General features: G+C 42.8%; 1 protein-coding gene across 5 annotated transcripts in view; it reads right to left on the reverse strand.

Annotated features, from left to right (window-relative positions):
- ZNF423 (zinc finger protein 423) overlaps positions 1-24,886 on the reverse strand; it is a 229,555-nt gene that overhangs the window by 15,926 nt on the left and 188,743 nt on the right. For all 5 annotated transcript variants that reach the window (XM_051805569.1, XM_051805568.1, XM_051805571.1 and 2 more), the window contains 2 exons: positions 6,905-7,036; positions 5,276-5,391 (listed from right to left, as the gene is read on the reverse strand). In XM_051805569.1, the coding sequence (XP_051661529.1) occupies positions 5,276-5,391; positions 6,905-7,036 (248 nt within the window). Of the gene's footprint in view, positions 1-5,275; positions 5,392-6,904; positions 7,037-24,886 lie in introns of those variants that run through there.

A 24,886-nucleotide genomic window follows, 5' to 3' on the forward strand; every position in this document is an offset into this window, starting at 1 on the left:
GCACAAGTATTGAAAACCAGAGACCTAATAGGTAAAACTCTTCCCTACTGTGACAACAGATCAGAGATAAAACTTGTGGTTTTGCAGTCCATAAAAAATGTTCAGGCAGGCAGACTCAACATGATGGGTATGTGCCTACAGCACTTTTAATTTTTAATTATTGTTAGTTATAATTATCTGACTGCGTCTGAATGAAACCCAGCAATATGGCTGGAATAGATTTTGGTAGTCGTGTAATTTATTAGCTTTGTAACTACTAATAATTAAAATTTAACAATACTCCAAGCACCATAGCAACATTTTTTTTAAGAAACACTAGCCAAATCTGCTAGAATAACTGACTAGGTCATTTTCAGGATTTTAAAGGAGGACTAATATTTTAAAAATTAAAAAAAAAGGAAAAAAAAAGAGAAAAAAGAGGGAAAGATAGACAACAGACTCTTAAATGCCCATCAACCACCAAAATGCAAAGATTAAAAAAATCTGTTTTAAAAGAAAAAAAAATGGATTTTTACTTGCAGAGAATTAATTCTATACATTATTTTGTGTGTCCTTTGTATGAAACCTAGAAAGAGTTCAGGGTATGTTTCCAGTAAGAAGCTCCTGATGTTTGACATCCAAATCATACATAAGTTCTGAAATATAGCAAAAGTTACATCAAAGGAAGCACTGCTTTGAGATAGAGCCACATTTCAGGTCCTATTTGTCCTGCCACCCACACACTCTCCAGGGAAATACATTTTCTACAACTTCATCAAGATATCATAGATTTGCCTTTCTCTCCACTGTCTGTATGGACACTGGAGCCCAGAAGCACTGAGATACTTCAGTGTTGCAATCACACTTCTATTTAAGTAAGCTTTCTTATATCTCCAGAAAGTAAGTAAAGTCCATTTCTCAAACAGGAGCTGGAGCCATTAACCCCTAAAAGATTTGGAATAGCTGGGTACAGATCCAAAATTGTCTAAGTCTTTCTTCAGTGCTCTGACCATTGGTGTTGAAATGAGCCCTGAGACGCAACCCCGCAGACTCACCTCTGTGCAGGTGGGTCACAGCCAAGCCAAGAGGCTCTCAGGGGACACTGCTGTACCCAGATGGCTCCAAGCATCACTGGCATAAGCAGCTGGAGATGTTGCTCCCCATTGCCCCACTGCCAGGGAGGCCAGCACAGGTCCAGAGCAGCCTCTTCACGACCCCCATCGGGTCACATCAGACTGTGGGGTGGTTGCGGTGCCCCCACGCCTGGGCAGGTTTCACTGCTCTACAGGAGGCACATCTAACATCAAGCTGACATTAAAAGCAGTCTCAAAAAAAGAAAACCTGCTTAGGGCTTGATCTGCTGTAATCAGCAGAAAGAATCCCAAGGACTTTGATGTGGACCAAATCAAGCCCCTGGAGGACGTTCATGGTAAATCATTATTAATATAATGAGTGCAATTTCTGTGCAGCAGCTCATGCCTGTTTATGGATATATGAAAACTGCCAGCTTTTCACATAAAATAAAATGAGAGGGGAGACAGACCACAGTGTTAGCCAATGAGCCATAGTAGCCACTCTCTTTTTGATATGTGTATATTTAAAGAAACTGGGCACTTAAAATGACAGCAAATTCTGCCAGTGAAGCTCCCTTAATTTAGTGGTTTGACATACCTCCAAATCTGAACAGAAAAGAAAGCCCTTTATTCATAGCAGGCAATAAAACACCTGAACACCTGTGCTAGGAAAGACCTGGCAGGTACCCTGCTCCCTTGGTACCTGGATTATTTGCGCATTGTTTATTATATCCCTTGCCTTAGTTTTCATCAATTGTAATCATTTAGGGGGAAACAGTATGATTAACAGTACACAAGCAAACAGCAGGAATTAATCCTTTAAATACAAATACTTCACTGGTTATGTGATGGCTCCTTGGAAAAGCAGTGTGGCAAAAGAGTACAAAAATCTTGTTTAAGTTTCCTCTGAAAATCACTGCTCAGTCACAATTTGCTTAATGCATTTCTCGATGCAAGAAACTGAGGAGGGATCTCTCCTTGCTGTGAATCACACCACAAATATAACTCTCAGCACCCATTATGTGTCATCATTTCCGACCCACCTTCAGTGTTGGCAGGGTTCCCTGCTATGTTTTAAATAGTAAAGATCAAAATTTCAGTTTTGTCAAAAAGCTAGCTCATCTCTCATGTCCAAGTGCCCTGTGTGCTGTGGTGGCTCTGGCTGCCTCCAAAGGAGCAGGAATGCCAGCAGGACTGGCAGCTCCCAGCACAGCTCCTGGGGATGGGGCTCTGTTTGAAAGGGCTCCTTCTGTGCTGCACGTGAGGAACCCCCAACCCTCCACCTCTACACTTGTTTCAGTGAGCATTTCAGTAGGGGGAATGAAATGCCATAGCCTCAGTGTTCCATATAATAGCTATAAATTTATTTTTTTTCTGGGAGATTCTCATCATATTCATAGCTGTCAATCTTACAAACTGAGGATGTGGAAAACATGGAGCTGCCAGCCTTTCCTCTTCTGCCCTAAGGGTGTGTGGGGTTATCATACATGCTGTTTCCTTTGTGTTTCATACTTAACCTTACCATGTTTTCTTTCCTTATTTCCAGTGAGATAATGTAAGCAGTTAAGTGTTCTGTTTTCTTTTCTTGTGGCAGTATCATGAAGGTAACCTCACTTACTCATTGTTCCAGATTCTCACCCAAATTTCCACCATTTATAAAGTAAGCTCAGTTCCTCAGAGCTTTCTAAAGCCTTGGTCTTACAGCTCCATCAGATGGTGTAAACTTCAAAGCATAAACCTATTTTAAAATACAACTACTAGTTCAGCAGTGCAAAGAGGGTTTGGTCACTTCCAGAGTGTTGAGCTACCAAAGCAGTATCTGCACCAGCCACTAAAAGCACATTCACAGCAGCAACAGTTTCTCATCACATGGCACATGTGCCTTCTGGGCTTACTGAGCGTTCACCCTGACTGTTTAAAGAAATGTTCACAAATCAGCAGGGCTAATTCATGGCACTCCATGACATGTCCAAAAGTTACCTTTTCCCTGTGCAGCCTGTCATTTTCCCCACCCTCCTTGATTTTCCTGCTTTTCTGTAAGCATCCCACTCTGAATTTCTTCTTGAAATAGCTGAATGTTCAATTTTTTAAAAAGTATTTTCAGTGTTTTCACTTATGAATACAAGAAGTGAAACAATGTGTAGGTTCAGGTTTTGATACTAGTTATTTTATGCCAGTGGGAAAGCAAGTTCAGAACTGAAAAGTCAAATTCATCAAGTGAAACCCCTTGATGGATGGTGATTTGCCCACATTAGAATAATTGCACAGTTAAAGAGACTGAAAGGTTTATGCAGATTTAACCCTAACTAGCAGCTGAACAACTGGTTCACTGAAATAATACTAAATCTTCATTACTCAACAAAAATATAACCAATAGTTGAGAAATTTAGAACAGGCAACTTACACATCAGAAACTAATGAGATAACCATGCCAAGGCAGACTGGTTCAAAAGTCTTGAGCATTTCTAACGGATTTATACACACATTTTATGTCCTCCTTGGCTCCTGTATTTGCATTAGTAAACTCCCTGGCATCAAGTAAACACACATTTCTGAGTCACCACAGAAATAAAGACTAAAACTGTGCAGCTAAGTATTGAATTTTCATTCAGCCAACACCATTCAAAACTACTCGTGTCATTATTATGAGCAGAAAAATTTTCAGCGCACAAAAATTCTGCATAAAAACTGGAAAATTATAATCATGATTTATCTGATTAAAGCTGACATTTGCTGCAATTTTGCAAGGCACAAAACTTCAGAATTGAAACACTATGTAATTAAAATTCTTAATTGCAAAAAATGGGCCGCTGTTAAGACTATAATTCAACCAGGTTCTCTTTATTTGATCATCTGATTTTAAAGGTTAATGCAGTGACCTAGGAAGCCAGTGTGCCCGTTTTAATTGTGCTGGCATTTTGACCAAACACCACTTTAAGGGAAATATGGGAGGAAAAATCAGAGCTGGCTTTGTAAGCCACTGCTGCCTTCACAAAGCAGTCATAGTGAGAACATACAAACCCAAAATCTGCTGACTTTATTAAAATATTAACAAGGTATAGTTAAAACTTTTGTACACTTATGCAAATCAGGTCGCTAGAACAAGGGAAAGAAGAGATCCCCTGGGAGAAAAAAAAAATAAAATCAACAAAGTGAAAAGATCAGCCATCCTTCCACAGCATGACAGCACAACACAAGAGGCGGCAGCTTGGGAATTCAGCAAGATAAATAAAAACCCTCCAAAGTTTAAGTAAATCATAGTTTATAAAGCTAATAGATTTAAATGAGGCATATGGTACCATTCTATAAAAAGACCACATTTCCCAGGGGGTGGGAGCAGTATTTTGGTGGCCATGCTATACAGGTGACATATGTGTGAGGCCAGCCAGGGTGGGCACCTCCTCATGAGCTCTGTAGGAGGGCAGGCTCTGGTGCTTCATTCCCCATGAGGTTCCAGGCACACACACCATGGGGTTTCTGTATCTGTGTGAGTTCAGCACTAGAAGTGTCAGTGTGATTTAAACCCCAGCCTCACTGCCATGGGTCTAAGGAGGCCCCTGGGGCCGGGGCCCCAAGAGTGGCTACAGCAGCAGGACAGGGTCCAGAGGGTTTGCTGCACTCAGGAACAGATGTGGGCCAAGCACTGGCTTTGTGGAGGCTACAACTGCTGTGGCTGCAGCCTCCAGTGTTGCCAGGAAAACTGCTATGTAAGGCCTGGTTTGCAGAACCTGCAGCTTGTTAATGTGCTACTGCCTTGGTGGAGCCTCTAATTAAGCATTGTTGGAGCTGCACCCACGCTTTGCTCTCATACCTCAGTAGGGAAAATTCCTTTACTTCTGACTTAACAGTGAGGAAGGGGATGGGGCAGCTACCATTTGCTTAGTCTTTGTATGTTAATCAGTCCCTAAATTATTAATAGAGAAAAAGAAATTATTTACAAGGTGTTTGACGTAGACATGTAAGGAGGCAGCAACACTACTGTCAAGAGAAATACTCATAAATCATTATCTCTCTCTTGTCTTATTTATTTATTTATTCCAGCCATGCTCAGAGACCCCTTTCTCCTCCAGGCACCCAGGGAGGCAGGAGGAGTCTGAGAGACTGTTTAAGGCAGAAGAGACCATACTAAGGTTAGGCACCTTTTCTAAATGCTGCACAAGGGTGATGGCTGCACAGAGAAATCAACAGCTTTAGCTTTGCTTTTACTCCTGTTGTAAACATACCTGAAGCTCTGTTTGAAAGAAGAACTTCTGTGGGCACTGGGAACAGTCATAAATTTTGTCTTCCTGCCCGTGGACTGCAAAGATGTGCTGCTGCAGTTTATTCGCCTGTACAAAAACTGAAACAACATAGTAGGATTAGTTAAGATTGCTTTATATAAGGCATCTTGCCTCGAACTACACTTCAGAGTCTTTGCAATTGTAACAAGTCCAAGGATATCTGCCAGGGAAGTGCCGATACACTCTCTTCAGCAGAATTTCCTTACAAGTAGTCAATTTAGAGTCTCCAGGCTGACAGTCAGCTTACTTCTAACAGACACTATATCCTGTATGGATTTTTGATATTTCACATAAAGCTAACACTGTCCACGGGTAGCTGGAAGAACTCAGTCATCAGACCAAAGAGAGGATGTCACCACTCCCACAGGGAGCCCTGGGCCCACGGCAGGTGCATCGGATGCATTTTTAATGCAGGACAACTGGGCCAGGAGAAGCCTTGATGGCTGGTCTGGAAGACACATGGCCCAGAACAGCATTTCCCACAGACATGTGAATCTGAAAGGGCAGGCTTGCCACAATTTTTAGACCTTTTAAATAGGTTGTCCATTAGGTATAAAAAAAAAGGATGATGATTTAACCTCACAAATATCACAGCATCTACATTATGATTATGACTTTAGCTAGTTAAAAAATATATCTCATTTCATTTTGGTCTCACTTTATATGAATCTGTATGTGAAAATGACTTCTTCAGTGGAATGCAACACATGCACCCAAAGAGGTTTTTGTAACAGCACATTTCAGGAAAGGATAAATTAACTCCAAGCTCATGCAAAAACCATGTTCTCAAACTTTGAGCCAAAACCTAAAGAGCTTGGGTTCATCTTATTCCAATCAAAGTTTAAGGAATCTCAGGTGCTGCCATGCCCCTTTACTGACAATAAGTCCACACCATCTCTCAAACAGATTGGAAATGCAGATGTTAACTACTGTTTTGAAGAGAGTATAAAAGGCAGCCTTTAGCATGCACCCTGCGATCCTTGAAAAGCAAGACCACCCATGATCATTTTCATTTATGAGACAGCTTAAAATGATCTACAGGGAAGGAATACCTAGCAAAATCTCAGACAGGAGTTAGAAATGTGCCACTGTAAGAAAACTGGGCTTAAAGAAACCTCTGAGAGAACAGCTGGCAAAACCATGAAGTTGTACAGTTTGGTCTTATCAAACCTTTATTCCCATGAGCCTCAGCAGTGTGAGTGGACCATTAACCACCTGGCCTTTAAAGGGTCCTTGCTCAGGTGAATAAGGGCTTGCAAGAGCAGGTCCATACTTTGCACGTCCTGCACTTGGAAACACATAACACCGTGGAGCCACAAGGTATAATGTAAAGGCTTTGAATTGTGGGGGGCCATGCAGAGCCTGCTTCTTGCAGCAGTGCTGCTCAGTGTCAAATGCCACAGTGCTGCTCGTCAGAGCGAGCCCCATACTCAGACAGACAATATCTGAACATTTCCAAGCACAGTATTTCTTTTTCCCAAGGAAAGGAATACAGTATTTTACAAATCCCCCGAGTGTCATTTCTGGATCTAGCCATGCACGCTGAGGCTTGTCTTGGCCTCCCTGTCTTACCTGTGAAACAAACAGGGCATTTGAATGTGCCTCCCATCCCCTCAAAGCTGTGCTCAATCAGGTGACACAGGAGCTTTGCCGGAGAGTCAAACATCTGGTTACACAGCTTGCACTCATGATTGATGCCTTCCTCTGCAAGGTTCAAATGATACAACTTGTTAGTGACACAGCAGATTAGCGTCGGGGATGCAGCAGCAGTCGGCGAGGAACGGCTGTGCCTGCGCTCACGGCTTCAAGGACCCCCAGCCACTGCCCCAGCCCTGGCCTCAGCACCAAAGCAGGGTGAGCATTCACGGGGACAGTCCCAGCCACGTTTAGGGTGGTGATTTTGGGTTGCAATGAAAGTGGCCCTGCACTCAACCCGTGGGGAACACACGCGCCTGCTCCCAGGCTCCCAACAACACCGCGCTGCTCCACCTCGCCTCCTGCCACAAAGGGAGAGCAGCCCTGCCCTGGGTATAGATTATTAAATAGTCAAACAGCATTTAAAACTACTTTCATAGTGTGAATTCAACACCAAAACTGACAGAGGGCTGAAATGCCATCTTCACCTTAGACTATACTGCAAACACACAGGGAAGGAAGGAACTATTGGAGAATAACAGGAACCCAGAGCAGAGAGTCAGTCTAAATTTTATCTCTTGGCTTTTTCCATGGTGAAGAGAGACCATTGAAGGTTTTTAAATGTAATTTGAAAGTGTTATTTCTGTGTCACATATTTTAAGTGTTGAATACGCAGGGCCCATTTCAAATGCCTCTATATCCTAGCTGAACTCAGGGAAATAACAATAATTATTACCCTTGGTTCAAGTCTACCACTTTTGTAAGATGATATGCTTCTCTGTTTATTGAAATTTGTGGTTCTGGGTGCAGCTGGGAACTTTTTTTGAGGTACTGAAGCCATATTAAAGCAATTTTTACACATAAAACTGTTTGCTTGAAGAGAGGGAGTTTATATAACATAACATACAGTTTATATATAAATCAGAAACCACCCAAAATTTTTTTAAATTGTGGATGATTTCTGCAAATACTTGCTGAAAATGTGTCTTTCCTTCACTGTGGCAGCACATGAACTTCTCATGAAAACATACTTTAAAAACTAAATAAATTCTGTCTTTTGTTGTACACATCTTCAAATATCACCACTTCAATTTTTATTTCCAAGATAGTTAATTACTACATTATACCATGAACCACTCTCTTGCCAAACACATTTGGATATTATGAATAATAGGAGCCTTCAGAAGCACTGTCTTTACTTACAGTTGCTTTAAATTAGCTTTTGCTATCTTTAAAGTGGCTAAAAAAAAGAAGATTATTGTTTTCTATAAAGCCTCTGGTACTCTCAGGAACCCAAAGCCCTCGTAGAAGCTGGTGATTTATGTGCCAGGGCAAGCAAACAGCAGGGTTCTGCACTTGGGATGCTGGGCACAGCCCGTACCTAAGCACATGGCATGTTTGCTGCTGGAGGTAATTCCCAGAGCACATGAGCCTTGAAGGGTGCATTGTGAAAAATAACAAAAAAAAAAAAAAAAGAAAAAAAAACCAAAACCACAAAACCATGCAGTGCCTTGTGCAGCAGCATATGCCAGTGGAGAGCTGCCTGTGCTGCCAGGTGGGCTGTGGAAATCCTCATGGCAATGTGTGCTCTGCCCTGCCCAGGGTGCTCATGGTGAGTGCCAGCACTGGAGCTGCCACGGGGAAGGGGGAGGCAGTATGGGGAGGAGAAACAGGTGGGCTGGGAAAGAGATAAAAAGAGAAAAGGAAAGGGAGGAAAGAGTCAGAAACAGAAAGATGAAAGGGCTGGTAGCTCCATGACAGCAGCTCTACAAATTCCCTGGGAAGACATAACCAGAGACTGGGATATTTCTAGAACGCCACAAGGTTTGCAATGCTCTGTTTGGGCAGCCACTGTGGGCAGGCACGTGGCCCTCTCTGATGTGTGGGCTTCCCACCTGGCCTCTCTCCCTTCTGTAGTGTAAGGCTGGCTTCTCCCATCAGACTCTTGCCTGAAAAGTTTTGGCTTTGTGCAATCTTTGCAATCTGTTCTGGAGGGGAGGAGAGATGGGGAAGGGACATGTGCCTCCTGCTGAGCACGCCCAGCCACACTGCTGTGTACAGCAACCAAGCACTGCAATAAACCTGCAGAGGACAAAGCAGGTACTGGGGGGAATGGAACAAATTCCTTCTACAAGTAAATCAGAGAAATCATGTTTGACATTAATTTTCTACCCTCTACATACTGGGTATTTGGAAAACAGTGATTCATGTACAGCCTGAGGTCCGGTGTGAGCACGTGTGTTAATAAATACGAGCAGACACATACTGATGACTAGACAGCTGCTCCTTTTGCAGCCTAAATACCTATAATTTGAGTAAAATTAAAAAAAACCTGCCAAACCAAACAATGCTCAGCATTTCAATTGAAGTATATTCTTACAAGCTTGGTATGTTTAATTAGGTAACAGAGACTGTGTATTTTCTTGGCTGATCCCTGCAGTATTTTAAATAGTTAAACCCATAACAAACAAACTAAAACTCGAATGAAAAATAATAAAACATAATGGGTTCCTGCAGATCTGGAAATTTATCCCACTCGAGGCAAGACCTTTTGATTTGCAAATCCACTTCTGAATTATAAGGCCTTCTCCTCACCGGTGGGGGTTTTTATTCCACTCCCACAGGAGTCCATTATGTATTTCTTGTGTCTATAAAACCATCCAGAAAGAAAAAAGGGGGGAAAAAGTACCATGGTTAGCATGACAAACGTTTCTCTTTTCATGCATGTGTATTCAAAATATGAAAATGCCCAAAGATATAGATAGAATTGCTGCTATAATCACTCTCTCCTCTATGGCATTTTACAGCATATTATTTTACACAGAAACACAGCACATGTATAGGGATACTCAGTCACCTTTGGAGAATAACTTCCTTGAATTATATAAGATCACATAGGTACATGCAAGGAGGTTTTTTGACAATGCAGCATGACAGCCAATGTTCCAGTCAAATGTGTGGTGCTGGGTGTTAGCAATGGAAAACATATCATCATTTCCCTCATTCTTATTCATATTTTTTTTTTAAACATGACAAGCATCTATGAGAGACCTACATAACTCAAGTGAATTATGCAGCCCCTCTCATTTGTAAAATAAAATGCAGATTTTTACAGCTTGTTAGGCAGATCTCCCATTTCTTCATAAGTGTATCTGTGTGGGGATCGAGCGATTGCAGGACTAAACGAGCAATGCACAGCAAACAAGAATCTTGGGTTTCTTGGCTTCTTTTTTTTTCCTGAGCTCAAAATAATAAACATTAATTTTACACTTCATTTCTCAAAAAAATAATAGGATATGCTCTTGTTTAAAACAAGCAGGCCTGCTGTATTCTGTCAGGCTGAAACTATGTCAGGCCAAAAGAGGAACAGAGCGCTTTGTGTAAAAGTATCATGGGGAGATGATAGTATCCTGTAATGTTTTCAGTACCTACTTTTGTCTCCAAAAGCATTTGATCCCTGGCAGACACATACTTATTTCCATACTGGTCTTGAGGGAAGCCAGTAGGAATGAGAGCTGATTATCTGAATCCTGAAGGTGAAACCTGGGTGGTGCCCACTGATGTCAAAGGCAGGCATTTGTATAAATTTGGAGGTACATAATTTACTGCCTGTTAGTGAGGATTAGTGGGTTGTGCAGACCCAGCTGAACTGCGGTGGCAAAGCACGTCGCTCATTGTTCCCAAGTTTGGGTGTGTTTGCAGGATAGTTTTAAATATGTTGATAGGGTGCTTAGTAGCACTTACACTGTCATTCTGCCCATTTTAGAGTGGGAATATGATTCTCCATAAAGCTATTTCTGCTGCAGCAATGTGCATTTAATACATATTACAATGAGTCTCTAAGCCTCTAAGAGAACCGACACCAGCAGCCTCCTGGCGAGGATGCAGTATAATTAATAATGCTGTATTAAACCCGTGTACTGTATCAGCTGCATTCCTAATTATAACTATATTAATGGCAATATTAAAGTATGCATTAACACTGTCATGTACTGACACGTTATCCTACCAAAAAAGGGAGATCTGAACAACAAAAATCAAGATTGTCTTTACTGTTAGTTAAAACTTCTCTCTTCAACTTGATTTAATAAAGCAAAATTTTCCCTTATGGAATAACTGCAATAGTCCTAATTTGAGAGATCGTGTAAGACAATCTGATGCTCATTCCTGACAACACCACATGCATCCTGTACTATAGCATCCCAGACCAGTATATTTCTACTCCACTGCAGCAAATTAAGGCAATAAAGGGGAATTTCTTTCCTGTACTCAGATGTTCACATCCACGAGTTAACCATGCTTTTAATGAACTTTGAAATACTGTGAGTCAGTGTAACAAAGCATTAATATACTGTGTTCACGGAGAACCTTCTCCTGTCCATTAGATCATAAATTTGGTAGAATTAAATGGGCCATGTGCTCTAATTATAGTAGAAATAAATAGAAATTGGAATGAACACAGGGAAATAAAATGAAAACTGCATGGAACTATTCTGTTTATGCAATTCATTTCCTAGTAAATAAGTAATCAAAGGGAAAAATTTATAACATAAGAAAAGAAGGAGCTTCCCCAGTAATTTTTTCCATGTGGCTGTGAAGGAGTAAGGGACTGGAACCAGGGTAGGATGACAGTGATGGACACCCCTCTCCAAAACAAAGCCTGCAGAGAACCCCTTCGACCCCTCATCTGGCTGGCAACACTCCACCACTGGTATTCATTTAAAACAATCCAACAGTGGAGGTAAAACCAAGGTCTGAGAACACACTGTGACTGCTACAAGGGGACGGCAAATTCGCAGATGCTCACATCGGATGAAGACGATGTCTGCTGTACAGATGACATTTCCTCACCGCCATTGCTGCCTAAGCCCATGACCTGCTATACAAACCATTTGGACCACACTGCTCCATTAGATTTTTGTAATTAATCCCAGAGGACGTACCAAGCCCCTTCCTTGCTGTTTGGGCAGCTGCAGGGTGAGGAGACTCCGTGCTCCTGCCCCGGCCGGGCCGGCGGCACAGAGCTGCTCTGCAGCGCGGTGCCCCAGTGATTAGGCAGCCCGGGCGGTGAAAGGCAGCGGATTGATGGCGTGGCAGCAGAAATGTCACCTGGGGAGCTGGGTGCCGTCCTCCCAGGGATGCTGGAGGTCAGTTACTATGGCAACGCCGAATGAGCTCAACCTTGTAACTGACCCTTATCTTTTTTTGATCTGTAGCCCCCCTGGGACCTTGGCTGGAAATCAACTGGAAAATAATCTGGTCACATATCAGAAAGAAAACTATTTATACTTATTTATCCAGGTAGAGCTCATATCTCCCTTTGACGACTCTGCCGGACTAAAGACACCCATCATGTTCCCTCAGTGTTTTGCGCGGCTGTGCAGGAACACCCAGCTCTGCGCTGCGAGAAGCCATGCCAGACCCCCCCGCCACTGCAAAACACACACACAAATTGCCACAGATATCTGTGCTCATGGGCTCTACTGATATATTGCCAAAATCTTGCCTTGCTCTCGCCCCCCAACTTGCCCATGTGGATAAACATACACCTACACCCCTTCTTAGATGGTTTAATATTTTATGTTGCTATCCGCTAATCATATTCTTTTGTGCTTTATCTCTCTGCTGAAATATGATTCTGCTTTGAAATATATTTATATGATCTAGAATGGCACAACACTGATGTCTTTTATGAGCTGAAGATTGTTTAATAAAATCTTGCATTCCTGCTTCATGCTTATGACAATTTTACTATTATAAGTTTTCAAGGGATATGAGAGCTGTCCACCGTGGTTAGAAACATCACTTTAATGAAAAATGATAACATAGGCGCTTGGATTTTTCTAGAAACTATGTAGGGAAAACCAAGAAAAATACACACAAATGTATGTTGGGAACTCTGTATTTTTGTTGGTTTTCCTCACATTTGCCTTTGGATAAGGCTCGTTAAAATCAGTTCTGTTCTTCATAGCTTTCCAAGGGACAGGCAGCCTGGACAAAGGTCTATCAGCACAAAGGGGCTATCGCTCTTCTCCAGGTGGGGAAGCTCTCTGGGGCAATGGGATTTGGGAAATCTGGAAGATATTAAGAGACAGAAGCCACAGGACTTGCTGGCAAACATAGGGGCTAGAGGAAGAGCTCATGGATTCCTGGTAACAAACAAGGTTTCTTGTCATGTACTTCTTTGCCCTCAAAAAGGTATTCTTTTCCAGGCTAAATCAGCCCAACCACACAACGGGCTTTAAATTCTTTCATCATCTCAGGGGACCTCAAGCTCAAAATATGCAGAATTAGATGCCAAATTATTTATAGGGTAGCTTGTAAGTTCACTGCCTCCAGTACATGTCAGTACACTGCAATATTAAAATGACCATCAAAAAGAAGCACAGTCCCAGAGGGACTGGGGATGAGATTGCAGGGAGTTTCCTACTGACTGCGATGGCAGTTCCTGTGCTGCTTCAGAGCCCCTGCCTCCCTCCCCTGCAGGCTGTGCCCCCACTCCACTGCTTTCCTAAGGGGAAGGCTGAGCCTCAGGCACACAAGATGGGTCTGCCGGGCCCAGCTTCATCAACTTAATTTTCAGTTTACAAGAAAAATAAAATCTGAAAGTTCAAAGGAGTTCATGGAGTTGTGCATCATCTATCTGCTGACTGCAGAGCCCCAGAGGGACGCGCCTGCAGAGCTTTATTTTAGATTTAGATATTAATCTGGGAAACTGCATAAAGATAACTTATAGAAATGCACTATACTTTAGCACAGTAACTTCACACTTTATCAGCCTTTCTCTGAAGATGCCTTTTTTTAACAGCCTATGTTAAAACTTTTTGTGGACTAAAGTCTGATAGGTCTGGCTGTTCCTTCACAATAGTTAATCAACTATTAAGGAATAACTCCCTTGGCTTCCATGTAAACGCAAAAAACATATAGGAAAAGAAACACATGCTGCCTTTGAGGGTGCAAGCCCTTACACCCACACACAGAATTAGCTTTATCCAGACAAATGAATGCCTAAGAATGACTAGAGTTTAATAAGAACACAACTCAACCCAAGTCATGTATTTCCATGTTTTGAAATATTCACAGTTGTGTTATTTCAAGTTTAATGTCAGTATCTGATGGAACTGAAGTAACACAGCCCTGAATCCAAGCCCATGGCCACACAGCCCATTATGCACTATCCTTTCTCATGCCATTGTGCTGCTGAAACCTAAATATCCCTTATTACTCCTGGTCTCTTCTCTTCTCTGGGAGCAGCTCCCTGCATTGTTACACAGAGGGAATACATTCATCCTCCCAACCTACTGACAATATCACATCGAAGAGCTCAATACAGACAAACAGCAATAACTAGTATCTACTTGGCATCTATTCTTCTTGTGAAATTAAAAATTAAAATTAAAACATCATTATACTCTTATTAAACATCCCACTGGAATATGCCAAGTGCTTTTAAAACATGCAAAGCTTTAAACCGAGTCGAAATGGGTGTAAAGCCCTTTTTACTCATTTTACAGGCCTGGCACATTCCCCAGATTCAGCACCAGGGCCACCAGAGCTGCAAGGTGCCCCCTCCCCACTGCATTCCACCCAGACCTCCTGCAGGTCCAGTGTGCCTCGACTGTGGTGACACAGGGGCCCCCAGAGCTGCCAGGATGCCAGTGAGAGTTGCCAAAAGCAAAGCCTTCCCTCTCACCAACATCCCCCTCCCCTGCCCGGGGCACCTGTGCACGGGGTGGCAGCTGCATCCCACAGCCACTGCTCAAAAGCCAAACTCTGGGTGCATTTTTGTCTGCTTAAAGGCATTTTTGCCTGCTCCTGGGGTGGGGATCCCAGTGAGGGCAGGCAGCCTCCTGAGCTAACCAGGCACATTCGGGACAGCACACGGTATGTTTTAAACATGCAAAGTCCCGCTGATGTGTATCACTGATCTTCACATTACAATTTCCCAAGTACACATTGACACGATAGACTTTAAATCTATCGTGTAAATAATCATCAGATTAATGGTCTCTAATAATATATAATTAACATGACAGACAGGCTACAAGCCAGTTGTTGTCAACTACACCCAGCAACGCACAGAGCAGGAGAAAGGCATTAACCACTCCCATGGTGGCATCAGGGAAGCAGAAAAACTGGTAAAAGGAGAAATAAAAACAGAATATTTAGCAAAATGAAAACACGAAAATGTACAATTTAACTGAGAAACACTGGAGGTTCTTTAAGGCATCAAAATACAATAAATGTCAAACTTTTGGGGGTTTTTTGAGGGGGTGGGGGGAAGGATAGAGTTTTATTTGCATCAGCAAAGAAAAATTCCATTATCCCTGCATTGGTGCAATGCCTCTTGAGTGAGGACACGTGAACTGGTACGAGGGGTCTTATTCCGATATTGCAAATTCTGCATAAACATGGAAATACGTATCCAGCAATGTGGATATACTTTATAGCAGTATATGCTATGGTCAAATTAAAGCTTACATTAGTATAGATATCTGGGAAATGGTACAGTTATAAGTGCAAGCAAAAACCAGCCATGAGCATTATTTCTGTGGCAGATCACCAAAGAGCTCAGACATTGGCTAAACACTGCACCCCCATAATGCTGGGGCAGTGTGCATCCACTTAGTCAGAATAAACAAATGCATTTCTTTTAAACAGGGATTCAATTTCTTATTAAGAAACAGTACTACGAGGGAAAAGCCTCTGGTTAAAAAGCAATCTCTTATGGCATTTTTAGCAACTTACAGACCAAAATTTTTCTTTGAAACACATGCAGACAAGCAAAAAACTCAGAAATATCTCAGTTTTTTCTTGGAAAATAAAAATGGTGGTTACCCAGCTATCTTGACATGATCATTCAGCACAACTGCACCAGAGCTTACTTGTTTGTATGAGGGCTGAACACATGTCACAGCCCAGCCTAGAGAGGCTCCTGTCCCACACCCCTACACCAAGGCCCCTCCCTCACTCCCTCTCCCCACAGACCAGGGCTGGAGCTCAGGGACAACAAACCAGTTATTGGAGCTGACAAAATGAGATGCCATTGCAAATAGAGGGAACCAAGGGTGACTAAATAAGGTCTGGCTGGCTAAGATAGGTAACTGATTTTGCATGGCATGAATATCTCTCAAAGCTCGTTAAGTGCAAATATGCCCAAAAGAATGAAACCCCCCTATCAGACATATTTTAAGTCAGGAATCCTATGGTGCAGTAACGCATGATATTCCTTAAGGCAGTCAAAAAGAAGAATCTGCATGAAAACAAGAAAATATCTTAAGCACCTCTGCATTATGCAGACATATATTCTTGTACTGTGGGAATATGCACAAGTAAACGTACAGACCATCTCCATTGATGTTGGAGGAATTTGCTTGATTAACACTCCGCAGTCCAGGTGGAAATCATACCCTGTGGCAGCTTCATCTCGAATAAGGAAAAAAACTGTAACCCAGCGACCTTTTGGAAGAGATCTCACTGCTGAGAAAGGGCTCTGCATAACACAGGCTGTAAAGTTACTCTGGGTAGTGCTTACCTAACATACAAACACTGAATACAATACATAAAACCTAATACCAAACTAATAACAGTTTTACATTTGTTCTTTGTCCTGCACGTGAGCGAGCCACCTTGCACCCTTCACATATGATCTGGAGCTGGACAGGCAGCACTGAAGCAGTTACTCTGAGCTCTGCACAGAAAGAGAGCTCAAGGCCAGCACACTCATCATCCTGCAGGGTTGCAAAGGGCATCAGTGGGTGGGCAACACAGGCAGAAACCTTCTTCCAGGCTCCTAAACTCAGAGGACTTTGGCTTCTGCCTTTGTAAACAAATCCCTTTCTATTTTAATATAAGTAGCTCAGTCAGGCATATGGCTGTTGGCAGATATGCTCTCAGTGCACAAGATGGCCAGTTTGGTTTTATTTATTTTTTAGAAACACATTTTCTTCCTTTTATATGTCATTAGCTTTTTAATCCATTAAGGAAAGCCATGTGCAAACTCTTATGCTGTAGACAGAAAACTTAGTATAAGATATAAGGAATCTCTGTATTTTTGCTCAAATAAAGGTATCTGGAAAACCCAATGGTGCTGAAGCAGCCCTCTTTCAGCCACAGGAAAGTGTGAGCATGCCACTGTATCAAAACACAGACATCCAGGAGGCTCTGATGGTTCATTAACAGCAGGACTCCTACACAGTTATTTTTGCTTAAACTCACCCAGATCTTGGCCTCATGGCATTGCAAAGGTTTCCTGGGCTCTCTGCAACTCTACTCATCCTCAGAAGTTAAAAAACAAGTTCTAAGCCCCTGCCCAAAATGAAGCACTAAGATGTTCCCAGCAGGATGGCATATTCAAAGGTAGGAATGGGCTGGAGCCATGCAAGCATGGCTGAGATGACCTGGAAAGATCCAAAAGGTGTAGTAGGATGGCTGTAGAGAAAGGCCTGATGTGCAATCATTGAACTTGAAAGAGATTTAGGGGTATTCACCTAATAAGCCCACATGAGAAGGACCACATTCCACAGCTCTGCAAAAGTTACTGAGAGTGAAAAATGAGGAAAGATCAAGCTATTTTTCAGCTGCACCCTCAGATAAAGTAAGATTCTTCATCAAGCCATCATGAAGTCCCTGCTTCAACCAAAAAGGAAATAACAAAAGCCTGTCAGAGACCTGCTACCCATCATTTTATTATTCTTTTTTGGGTTTTTGTGAGTTCTTATTTTAACCTCAGATTCAACAATCAGCATTAAGAAGCCGGCATTTGCTCCTGTCACCCCAGAGAGGTAGGGAAGATACAACCGTATATATGCAAAACAGGCACGAACTCTGATAACAATACTTTGCCTGTAGGCAAAAATTGACTTTTTAAATGGCAGCAGCTATAATAATGTTAGCCTAAGACCCACCCTTGCAGGATTTTCCTCTGCTTAGTAAAAACAAGGTACACACCAATAGGAAAAGCAAAGAATTTGGGTACTGACAATACAGGCAATGTTTTAGTGGGAATGGGGGAAAACAAAATCATAAAATAAAAATAAAAGGTCGGTTCCATTAAATGACAAATGCACTTGCTCTACCAGCATGGAGAGGGTCAAGGGGCACTTCTGTAGCCATGGAAGCAGCAAGGAGCTCAGCCAAGATGTGTTCCCTAAAGCTCCCTGGTCCCAGCCAGCAGCACTCAGAGAACCCCGGCCTCAGGATGCCTTCCCCACGCAGCTTATCCTTTGGGAAAACTGCCTGCAGAGGATGGGTCTAAACCATGGTCTAAGGGATGAGTGGCAGATCATGCCTATTCTTTACATTTCTATTCCCTGTGATTACCAGGAGAAAGTGCATTACTGCACAAGAGGAAGTGTGAGAACAGGGCTTGCTTTCTATTCACACTTGAAGCTTGTGAGGCCACGAAGTCTCCAGCTCCTTGAGGGAGCACTTTGGGAGACCCTTGATACCCTGGTGCCACCTGTGTGCCTGAACTGCCCCAGGAGGCTGTAGGGAGCCACACCAAGGCCACCCAGCCCCAGCACGACCAGCCACTCCTCCCATCACACACTGGCACCGACGAGTTGTGGACACATCCCGGGAAGTGGTGCACAGGCAGCATGGCTCACACAACAGTCAAATCTTTGCAGCTAGATGAGCATCAATTATGCATTGTATCAAAACCCTAAATGCTAGAGCATGGAGCAGGCAATTCAAAGAAGCAGCATGAGCAAAGCAAATGCCAAAGAAATGAAAAATATGTCCAAAACTGTGACAGAGCGCTTGACTACTTTTCACGTAACATCGTCAATCATCTCTCATCAAAGATTTCAAATACTTGGGAAGAGATTACAGAAATATTCAAAGATACAATATTTGTATTTTGAATGTTAATTTGACACAAAGGAGTGTGCATGAGGGAATGTTTATAATCAGCACTCCAATAAACTCACAAATGACTCTAGTATTTTATAAGCTTGTTAGAAACAAATCACTCCCTTAGCTTATATTTACTTACTGATGAATAATAAAAGGCCTCAATACACAAAGAGTAAATTCAAAATGTTTTCCTCTTGTTTTATCTTCTATGACAATCCTGGAACCCTCTCATTCAGACTGTGATTCCCAATCATGCCTCTCCTAGTTTTATGGCTAAATATTGATTTCTCCATACAAGCAGAGGCAGTTTTGAACCTCAGTTCCTGCCCCCAGATCCCCTGTAAAATAGTTGACTTGATCTCGAGCTGAACTGCGGTAGCTGACCTTGCATCCTGCCCTCGTGATGTCTGGAGGGGAGGGAAGGGGAGGGGAGGGGAGAACATTCAGTTGTGTGAATTTATGCAGCAGAGAAGGTGCAGTCCCAGTGCTCAGTCTTAAGAGGAAGAGGAGAAGACATGAGCAATGAACAGGACAGTCAAGCAAAAGCATATAAGAGGAGATTTTGCAATATCCTTATAAACCCACAACAGTGCCAAACAGCTGATGAACTGCAAAATACATCAACTGCTTCAGCCGGTCTGCAAAGGCCTGGGCGAGGTGTCAATACAATACAAACTTCTGTGACCACCCAAACACCCTGCACACTGCTGGTGTAACAGCCCAATAATTGACCACAGCTGAAAAACCCCTTTAGCCTGTTTAAAAATGCCAGGATGCTTTAATGCAATACAAATCGTGCTTCAGTAGACAATGTAACACCTACACCTTCCAAATGCTATTAGTTATACGCCAGCTCAAACACTTAATGCTCTAGTTGCAAGCACAGGAGACCAGTGCTAACCATCAACCCCTGGCAGTAGCTGTGCCGTGGTACCCACGTGTGCCATGATAGCTGGATTTCAGAAGTAATTGCTGCATAGGTCGGCATGCTGGATTCATAAGTGGTGAGTAACACAAATGGAGGGAAACAAAAGTTGGCAGAACAATGCCTCATTTTTCTGATGTAACTAAGTGCTGAGTGTGGTAATGGGAGTGGTGGGGATACTCGTCTTTATGCTTTTATTTACCCAATAGAAAGAATACAGGGATATTGTAATGCAGGTTTTTACTTAATGTACAGTTAAGCATCACACAAACATTTTATTGTGGTCTGTAAAGATGATCTATTTACAGTAGCTGAAAAAAAATTACACACTGCATTGAAGCATAAGCGCTTGCTGTAGACACACAAATGCAGAGCAACTTTGCAAGGGAAATGTAACGCAGGCTTTTGTTCTAGATGGCCCTGTTGCTTCATGCACAGGCATCAAATGCATCGTCACCATCCTTTAAAGACAAACCAAACATTGCCATGGACCAAGCTGGCAGGACACACATCACCCCTGTAATTGCAGCAAGATGCTGAAGTGAATAAACACAGCCAGACCTACCCACAGCCCTGCATCCACTGGTGCTGCCGGAGGGGGAGGCTGTGAGCTCAGGACTAATAGCACAAGCTTATGGCTGCTCACCTGGTTTGCATTGTGGGAGAGCACAGCAGCTTCTCATAAGATTTTGAGGCAGTTTCTGTAAAGTGGCTGGTGCTGGGGCTGGCCTGGTGGTCTCCACAGGGTGCCAGGAATCACTGCAGTATTGCACAATACATAACAAAGGTTGCACAGCCCCTGCTATTACTAACCATGATTCAGGTATGCATTGAGCTGAGCCAATTAGTCATTGCAAACATACCTTACAGCTTAGGATTCACATTTCCAGAGTACATTATAAAATGTGTTTGTTTCTAAAAATGTTACTGGCAGACCCATGAGAATAATTTTTTTTTTTTAATCAGTGGACAAACCATAAAGCCTTGTACAGGAATTTACTAAGAAGTGCAAGGTTAACAAGCGATGCACTTTCAAAATAAATCTCAGGGTTCCAAAGCCATGGCTACATGGCACTCCCACAGCACCTCCTGTGGTCCTCTGCAGGGACAGAGACCACCAGTCATTGATCTCAGCTCCCTCACCCGCCACTCTGGCCAGCAGCCAGAGCAAGGGGAAGGTCCACAGATGGAGCATCCTGGAGACACTGCCTCACTGTGGGGGTGAAAGATCTGACGGAGGAAGCCCAGGCAAAAAAAGTGGAGCAAGGATCTCCCAGCACGATGCCATCCACTCCCATTCCTTGCACTTCCACACTGCTCCTATGGAAAACTGCCTTTGCCACAGGCTTCCCACACATCACTGCCTGTAATGCAATGCCTTCAGCACCACAGCTGTGAGGTGCAGTGCTCTCGGGCACACGCGTGTTTTAAAAGCAATGCTGGTGTCTGAAACTCCAACTGCTTTAAGCCAGTAGCAAAGTTTATAGCCCATACCCGAGTATTTCCAAGGGTGAGTGTAAAGACCAGCACTCCCCTTGCCACCAGGCGAGGGGGGGCTGCTTAGCTCTCTGCTCTTAGTCCCCAGGTGGTGCAGAGGAGCAGGAAGGCATGACATCCTTAAGGGGAGATTCCTTGTACATTGTTCCAACATCAGAACTTCAGCCCAGAGAGAGAACAGTAAACTAATCCTCAGCAGGAAAAAACAAATGATTTCTCCAAAGAGGAAGAAAGTTACTGTGGGTGTGTGAAATGCAGGAAACAAACAACTGAAGGAAAATCCATACAGGACATGTCAGGTTTTCACAAGGAAAATGCATCAACGTGCCACAATGTGTGTCAGACACCTCAATGCTCTTCAGCCTGAAGTCACTGGGATTTTCCCTATGGCCAGGGGGCTGCAATTTTAACACTATTGGTCCATCTTTGATGCTATTGAAACAGAGACATGAATTTGAAAAGGAAAGAAGTCATGTCATGAAGAAAACTGGAAAAATACACTTTCAGGTGGGGAAGGGTCATGGCAGTCTAAATGAACTGAGTACAAAAAGTGCATTGCTCTTCATTTTTACAAAGGTGTCCCAAGTACAGTGCCCTCCAGGCCTCTCCTATGAGTTATCCATTTATTTTAGAAAGCTTCACTGGAGAAAATAAGCACTCCTTATTTCCAGGAACAAAACCAAACCAAACCAATCCTCAGACAGCTGGCAGGACAGACAGGGCACAGCCCAGGCTCGCTCTGGGGCTGCCCCCTCTGCCTCCATGCCTGGCAGGTGTCTCCAAGGAGAGGAGTGCACCAGCTGCTTTCAGCCATGACCGAAGCCAGGCACCTCAGGCAGGAGTGGTGACAATCTCAGGGCTCTCTAACGGGGACTATCCTGGGCCCAGCACCGTTGGCAGTGCCTGCACAGAGAGCGTGGGCCAACCCCACTCAAACTGAGCACTGGGCTCTGGATCACAAAGCAACGTGACTGCAATTTCAAGAGGACTGCAAAACCTACAACATCATTTATGCTGTTATTGACAGGTGCTGAAACCTGCCAGTACCAGCCTATTCCTGCTACACACAGGTCAAATCAGAGAAAGAACTTCTCATGGCCGTCCTTGTGTCCCAAGTTGTCCAGTGGCACATTCCCACACGGCCATGTGGGATGTACTCGTGCTCCAGCTCCCCCTCAGCAGCCCCAGCACAGGCAGCAGGGCTTGTGTCTGACCTCTGAAACACCACCTGAGCCCAGGGCTGCAGCTCTACTTATTACAGGGTCTTCATTCACAAGTGCTGAGTTTAAGTAACTGGTGGGGATTTTAAGGGGTTTCATTGCACCATTTGGTTTTCTTTTGCTTTTCAAACAAAGGATGTATTAATCAATAAAGATTTTAAAAAGAATTAATTATCACCATCATCAAGTCAAGCTCCCCAGTGCCTCACTGTCCAGCACCTGCCTGAGTCCTCTTCCCATCCAGTGAAGGATTTCTGCACCATTCTTGTGCTTTGGAGCCTTAAAGAACTATTAAAATCAATTCACTTGGTGTCAAAAGCTTATATTCTTCTTGCACCCACTAGTACAGCTGTAGTATTCATCAGATTTTTACCACCAGGATTAATGTTATAAAATGTCACTTGCTACAGTAAAATTTATCAACATTATTATATACCATAGAAACTGCCACCACAGACAAATGCACTACATTAAAATTTTGTCTAGAGCTCCCTAGAGGAAACATTTGCTGCAATTTGTGTAACAGTTTATATATTTATGCTATTTAATGGTACAAAGCAATAATTATGACTTCATTCGCTGATAAGCAACAGCATTATATAAATCAGATGCAGATTTAGAACATGCCAGCTTTGTCACTGGCCTACTACTTGTAAATTATGTTGCTGTTAAAAAAAAAAAAATCTAAGCAAATATGAGTTAGCAGCAGGAAGCTAATAATGTGCCTCCAGCTGTTCCAGTTAACCTGCAAATGTGGCCATCTGCACCTCAGGAGAAAAAGAAAAGGAGAGATAGAGGGAGGGAGGAAAAGGAGAGAGGAGAGAAGCTCCCGCCAACGCCAGCACAAAGCCTAGGCCCTGAGCAGTAGGAATGACCTTGCTCCTCATGACCAGACAAGCACATATTTAAAATCAGAAAAGTTACTAAAGAATAAAGGACCTTTTCTCCCCTAGACCCACAGAAAAAAAAAATTAAAAAAAAAAAAAAGATTAAAAAAAAGTCCTTTCCACTGCCTTTTTTCTAGAACAGGCTGTCTTTCACCTCTGAGGTTATTATTTACTGCATTGCAGGTCTGTCCAATGAACAGGTTTTTCTTACAACTTCTCCCTTTCATTTCTACTTTTTAACACCTCTTCACAGACCCATCTTGTATTTTTTTTTTTAAATGGTGGTCATTGTAATAGATTTATTCCTACTTCAGACAATTTAAAATGGATCTGCAGGGCACAAAGGCTGAACTATCAAACAAGACCAAAATTCTCAGATAGAAAGTCACAGATCTCGCAGTGCACAGCAGCTTCACTCCTACCTTTGGGTTCACGGGGATGAGGTGTCCTTAGGACGTGCGAGTAGTGTTCACTCAAAGATTATTTTATAAGAGACTTCTGTGGAATCTGGGTCACAAGGAACTGTCACAAAATATTCCCTTTGACATTCATCCAAACACTGAAGAGACAGTGGCTGAAAGTGCATGTCCTGTACATTGTTACACTTTGGTAATTTGACAGCAGTTTAATACTAATAATTCTCCAAGATTCTTGTTAGCAAGAGCTCCCCAATACCTCTCCTAGAAAAGTATAGGGAGGGCCTCAAAGGATTTTTTTTAATTTCTTTTTTAAGGTCTGACTCTGTAAACCAACAAACTTAATTCCTGTGAAGGGTACCAGGTCAGGGAGGTCAGCATACCTTGCCAGAGCTGCACCACTCCGCCCTGCCAGTGCTCTTATGCATGTCTTTGTACCACCAATCCACCTCCATCACCCCAAAAAAGCCTTGTTCTGGCTCAGGTTAACGAAGCTGCATTGGCCCTGTGACCCTTAAATAGACTTGGGATTATCATCACTCTTAAACTAAAAAAAAAATCTCATCTTGACTCTTCCAAAACTAAGCAATCCAGTCTGCGTCCTCATTTTCGGTGCACATCTGCTTGCATCAGTTCAAGTGTCATCATTTTGATAAAACTCTTAAAATGTTGAAAGTGCCCACTATTGAGCCTTGTAGCCCCAGATCCCAGGAGCAGGCAGTGTGAGCTCCTCAGAGCGCATCACAGTCACAGAACAGGGGATCTACATCTGAGCAGTGTTGTATGGACCCAACAGCTATTATTAGATTTTCACCAAGGAAACATGATTTATCTTCATTCCAATTTTTGTAACTATAACTCATTCCAATGCTAACCCCATTTACAGGGATTTATAACTCACTTGAAAGAGTAACTCAGGCATACATAATTTCAAAGGGACAAAACCCAATTTTTTTTCTTGGAAATACTGGATTTACTTTAAACTGATCAGCTGTGATAGTGTTAGGGCACATCTGTGTTTTTAATGGCTCCTTTAATGTTTTCCTCTATTTAAGAGTTTTGTGACCCAATGTTATTTAATATTTTCAAGTGAAATACCTCACACCAATGGTACG

This window comes from Manacus candei, unplaced genomic scaffold (assembly GCF_025592945.1).
Source record: "Manacus candei isolate 608988 ecotype Guabito, Panama unplaced genomic scaffold, ASM2559294v1 h1tg000065l, whole genome shotgun sequence".
In the NCBI taxonomy this organism is placed as follows: domain Eukaryota; kingdom Metazoa; phylum Chordata; class Aves; order Passeriformes; family Pipridae; genus Manacus; species Manacus candei.